The following is a 4,855-nucleotide window of genomic DNA, read 5'->3' as shown; positions in this document are numbered from 1 at the left end:
TAAGACGAGGAGGCGGCTTAGGGAAAGGCTGGGTTGCAGGGAAGAAAGCCGACCTCCCTCCCGGGCCCCGGGCGCGCCTCCTTCCCCCACCTCCGGCTCGGGCCCCAGCCTCACCCTCGTGAGACCTCGTGGCGTCCGCCGAGGGCGCGCAGCCCCCACCCCGGTCGGCGCCTTCTCCGCCAGCGCGGGCGCCGGGGCGGGGGCGGGGGGAGGCGCGGCCCCGGGCACATGATCCCCCCCACCCCCTCGCTGCCGGCCGGGCACCTGACCCAGCGGCCCCGGCGGGGTCCCGGCACACCCGAGCCGCGTCCCCGAGCACGGCCCATGGCCTCCCCACGCCTGGGAACCTTCTGCTGCCCCACGCGGGACGCCGCCACGCAGCTGGTGCTGGGCTTCCAGCCCCGGGCCTTCCACGCGCTGTGTCTGGGCGGCGGCGCGTGCCGCCTGGCGCTGGGCCTCCTGCAACTGCTGCCGGGGCGACGGCCCGCGGGCCCGGGGGCCACGTCCACGTCCCCGCCGGCCTCGGCGCGCGCCCCGGCCTCCGTCCGCATCCTGCGCGCCGCCGCCGCCTGCGACCTGCTCGGCTGCCTGGGTAAGGGGCGCGGACCTGCTCGACGCCCGGGGTGCGGGAGCCCGGCCCGCGGGTTGGGGCCTGCTCGGTGCCTGGGTGAGGCGCGCGGCCCGCGGGTTGGGACCTTCTCGGCTGCTTCAGTAAGGTGCGCCGCCCGCGGGTCCGGACCTGCTCGGTGCCCGGGCGAGCGTGCGCGGCCCGCGAGGTTGGGCAGGGTGTGTACTCGGAGCACAGAGGCGGCTCCCTAGGGACCGGACAGGACGACCGAGGGACTCAGCGAAACAAGACAGGCAGTAAAAATTATGCCCAGGGGACATTTGTTTAAAGAGAAGAAACAGTTTACAGTGTTCGTTATTGCAAGCTTACTGGGGGAAACTTCAGACGGTTGCCATTAAACAAAACCCCCAGAAAATACAACGGTTCCCTAATAACTTCTGCGAGTGAGAGACTGACAATGTTCTGTGCATCCACAACCGTTTCCCGAACGGTTTGGCAGAATCGGGAAGAAAACTTGATGTGGCTACCTCTAATACGTATAAATACATAATTTTTTTCAGGTTTGGGTTTTCTACCACAGGCGACCAAACCGCAGACCCCACACTAAATCCCACCTGTTGCCTCTTTTCTGTGGCCCGAAAGGTTTTTAACAATCAAAAGAAAAATACTTCGTGAAATGTTTTTGATAAATATTCCATGAAATTTAAATGTCCGTGTCCTTCAGTAGTTTCGTGGGAACACAGCCGTGCCCTGCCCTTGTGCATTGTCTAGTGCTATCTTTGCCCTGCAAGGACAGAGGTGGATGATGGCAGAGAAATTGTGGCCCGTAAAGCCTAAACTCTTTTCCAAAACCATTTGTTTGCATTTTTACTTTGGGAAAATTTCTAACTTAAGTCACACAGACTGTATAAGGAACCGCCTTCGGACCTATGCTCTCACTTCATCTATACCCCGTCCTGGTATCACCCACCACTGGATTAATTCACAACGACGCGGGGTGGAACTAGAGTGTATTGTGCTGATTGAACTAAGGTAGAGAAAGACAAGAACCACATGAACTCACTCGTATGTGGAATGAAAGAAACACAACAGGTGAACGTAGGGGATGGGAAGGAAGAATAAAAATGGAGGCAAACTGTAAGAGACTCTTAAATACAGAAAAGCGAGGGTTGCTGGAGGGGAGGTGGGTGGGGGGGATGGGCTAGACGGGTGATGGGCATTAAGGAGGGCGCTTGCTGGGATGAGCGCTGGGTGTCGTATGTGAGAGGTGAATCACTGGGTTCTGAAACCGATACTATGCTATGTGTTAAGTAACTTGAATTTAAGTAAATTAAAAATTAAATATACATATTACACTAGTATTGTCGCCGGAAAATAATAATGAAAGTCAATTCTTTTTAAAAAAAATTTTTTTTAACGTTTATTTATTTTGGAGACAGAGAGAGACAGAGCATGAATGGGGGAGGGTCAGAGAGAGAGGGAGACACAGAATCTGAAACAGGCTCCAGGCTCCGAGCTGTCAGCACAGAGCCCGACGCGGGGCTCGAACTCACGGACCGTGAGATCGTGACCTGAGCTGAAGTCAGCCGCTTAACCGACTGAGCCACCCAGGCACCCCGAAAGTCAATTCTTTAACATCCCTGGTGTATGTTCAGTTGTCTCATAAATGCTATTTTATAGTTGGTTCGTTCGAATCAGGATCCAGATGCCGCCCACATTTGGCAATTGGCTGACAGGCGTTGACCATTTTGGACATGTACTTTTGCATAATTTTACTCGTGAAGCTGAAGGCTGTCGATGGTATTGAAACATCCCTGAGGGGGTGGCAGCAGCTTTCACCCCACCTTGAGCTGATATCACGCAGGTGGCTGTCTCTGCGTGCTGTTCTCCAGTTCTGTGCCCTTGTGGTCAGAGACCCTCAAGGAACTTGACTTCCAGTACATACTGTATAACCTCTAGTCACTTTCTCAGACTCCAGGAGTCAGACAGGAAGCAGTACTTCCTTTCTCTTAGGGATAAAACTATCTTGGTGCAGGCTAAATAAATCAGACATTGGTTTTCTTCCTGATTCTGCTGAAACATTTTGAAAAAGCATCTTTTTTTTTTTTTTAAGTTTATTTACTGGGGCACCTGCATGGCTCAGTCGATTAAATGCCTGACTCTTTTTTTTTTTAGATTTTTTTTAATGTTTATTTAGTTTTGAGACAGAGACAGAGCATGAACCGGGGGAGGGGCAGAGAGAGAGGGAGACACAGAATCTGAAACAGGCTCCAGGCTCTGAGCCATCAGCCCAGAGCCCGACGCAGGGCTCGAACTCACGGACCGTGAGATCACGACCTGAGCCGAAGTCGGACGCGTAACCGACCGAGCCACCCAGGTGCCCCTAAATGCCTGACTCTTGATTTCAGCTCAGGTTATGATCTCACAGTTTGTGAATTCGAGCCGAGCCCCTCATTGGGGTCTGCACTGACAACGTGGTTCCTGCTTGGGATTCTCTCCCTTCTTCCCTCTGCCCCTCAAAACCATGCATGAGTGCACACTTGCATATTCTCCCCCCTCAATAAATAAATAAATGCTAAAAAAATAAAGTTTAAGTAATTTCTATACCCCATATGGACTTGTACCCATGACCCTGAGATAGAGTCGCACACTCTTCTGACTGAGCCAGCCTGGTGCCTCTGGAAAAGCGTCTTAACAGCAATTTAGTTTCTATTAACTTGGATATCTAGAAATAAAGATGCACGCAGGTATCTTTTGAGGATCAGTGAAATAATATTTGCATATATGCTTGTTTTTGGAAGGGAGTTGCGTGATATTGACAAATGAGCAGAAGCAGAATTCAGGGCAAGGCTTGGTGACTGACACATCACTGAAAAATACGTATGATGCCTATCTCATAGGGCAGAGTTGTTTTTTTTTCCGGTTTTATTGAGATACAGTTGACGTAGAGCACTGTAAGAGTTTAAGATAGCAGAATGACTTGACATACTCATATTGTGGAATGTTTATCACAATAAGTTGACATTCATCAGCTCATATCGCTACAAAAATACATTGGGCATTTATTGAGCTCAGAGGAATGCTATGTGCCGTAAATGGTAAGCATTCTATGGAAGAAAAGCATTATTTTTGTGAGCAGTGCTTGATAACAAGAAGGTATATCTTAAATGTCTCAGTGTGCATAGTTCCTCTTTAGTGATGTATTACATGGTGTTCGTAGTGTGTTATGTAACACAAATTTCATGTCGTATATAACGTACGTTTGGTAGTGTATCACACTATATTTAGATTGTATACAATTTAAATACACAGATCGTATTTGGTGACGTATTATGCAGCATATAGTTGGTAGTATAGTATGCAACGTAAGTCTGGCAGTGTATTACATAGAATAGATTTAGTATGTTATGTATTGTATACTTAGTCATCTATTACATACTATATTAGTGTACATGAGCACATAGCACAAAACTTCGTACTGTTTACAATTACTTTTTAGCATTGTATTCCATAGTATATTATTATTTTTTAAGTTTATTTATTTTGAGAGAGAGACGGAGCAGGGGAGGGCAGAGAGAGAGAGGGAGAGGGAAAGAATCCCAAACAGGGTCCGCACTGGGAGTGCAGAGCCTGATGCAGGGATCAAACCCATGACCTGCGAGATCATGACCTGAGCCGAAATCAAGAGTCGGAACCTTAACCAACTAAGCCACCCAGGCACCCCTACGGAGTATGTTATTACAGCATATCACGTTTCTTAACAAAAAAACCTTAATATATACCTTAAAGCGTGTATACTATTTTGAGGAGAATTAGGTATTTGGGTTTAATAGCAAGGAAAACTTACAAATCATAAACGTCAAGAGCAAATTATTGAGGAGAGCTAATTTGTGAGAATCTTAATTGCATTATCTACTTATGTAATTTTTTAAATGTTTATTTCTTTTGATGGAGAGACAGAATCCCAAGCGGGCTCCGTGCATCAGCACAGAGCCCGATGCAGGGCTCCGTCCCCCAAACCATGAGATCACGACCCGGGCCAATACCAAGAGTCAGATGCTCGACCAGCTGCATCACCCAGGCGCCCCTGTTTGTTATTTTTATTTTTTAAATGTTTGAGAGAAGTGCTCGTGGAGGAGGAGCAGAGAGAGAGGGGGACAGAGGGTCTGAAGCAGGCTGGGCACTGACAGCAGAGAGCCCGACGCGGGGCTCAAACTCACAAACCTCAAGATCATGACCTGAACTGAAGTCAGAGGCTTGACTGACTGAGCCACCCAGGCCCTAAAT

At 49.2% G+C, this 4,855-nt stretch overlaps 1 protein-coding gene across 5 annotated transcripts in view; it reads left to right on the top strand.

The window, feature by feature from the left end:
• The first annotated feature begins 223 nt into the window (after positions 1-223).
• The window catches only part of GPR143 (G protein-coupled receptor 143), a 66,956-nt gene continuing 62,324 nt past the window's right edge, over positions 224-4,855 (top strand). For 4 of the 5 annotated variants that reach the window (XM_023249358.2, XM_045050434.1, XM_045050435.1 and 1 more), the window contains exon 1: positions 229-592. In XM_023249358.2, the coding sequence (XP_023105126.2) occupies positions 229-592 (364 nt within the window). Of the gene's footprint in view, positions 593-4,855 lie in introns of all 5 variants that reach the window. The other variant, XM_023249357.2, reaches the window with a different exon arrangement.

Source organism: Felis catus, chromosome X (genome assembly GCF_018350175.1).
Source record: "Felis catus isolate Fca126 chromosome X, F.catus_Fca126_mat1.0, whole genome shotgun sequence".
NCBI lineage: Eukaryota > Metazoa > Chordata > Mammalia > Carnivora > Felidae > Felis > Felis catus.
Note: the sequence above shows the minus strand (reverse complement) of the source record. Positions and strands in the feature narration are given on the sequence as shown.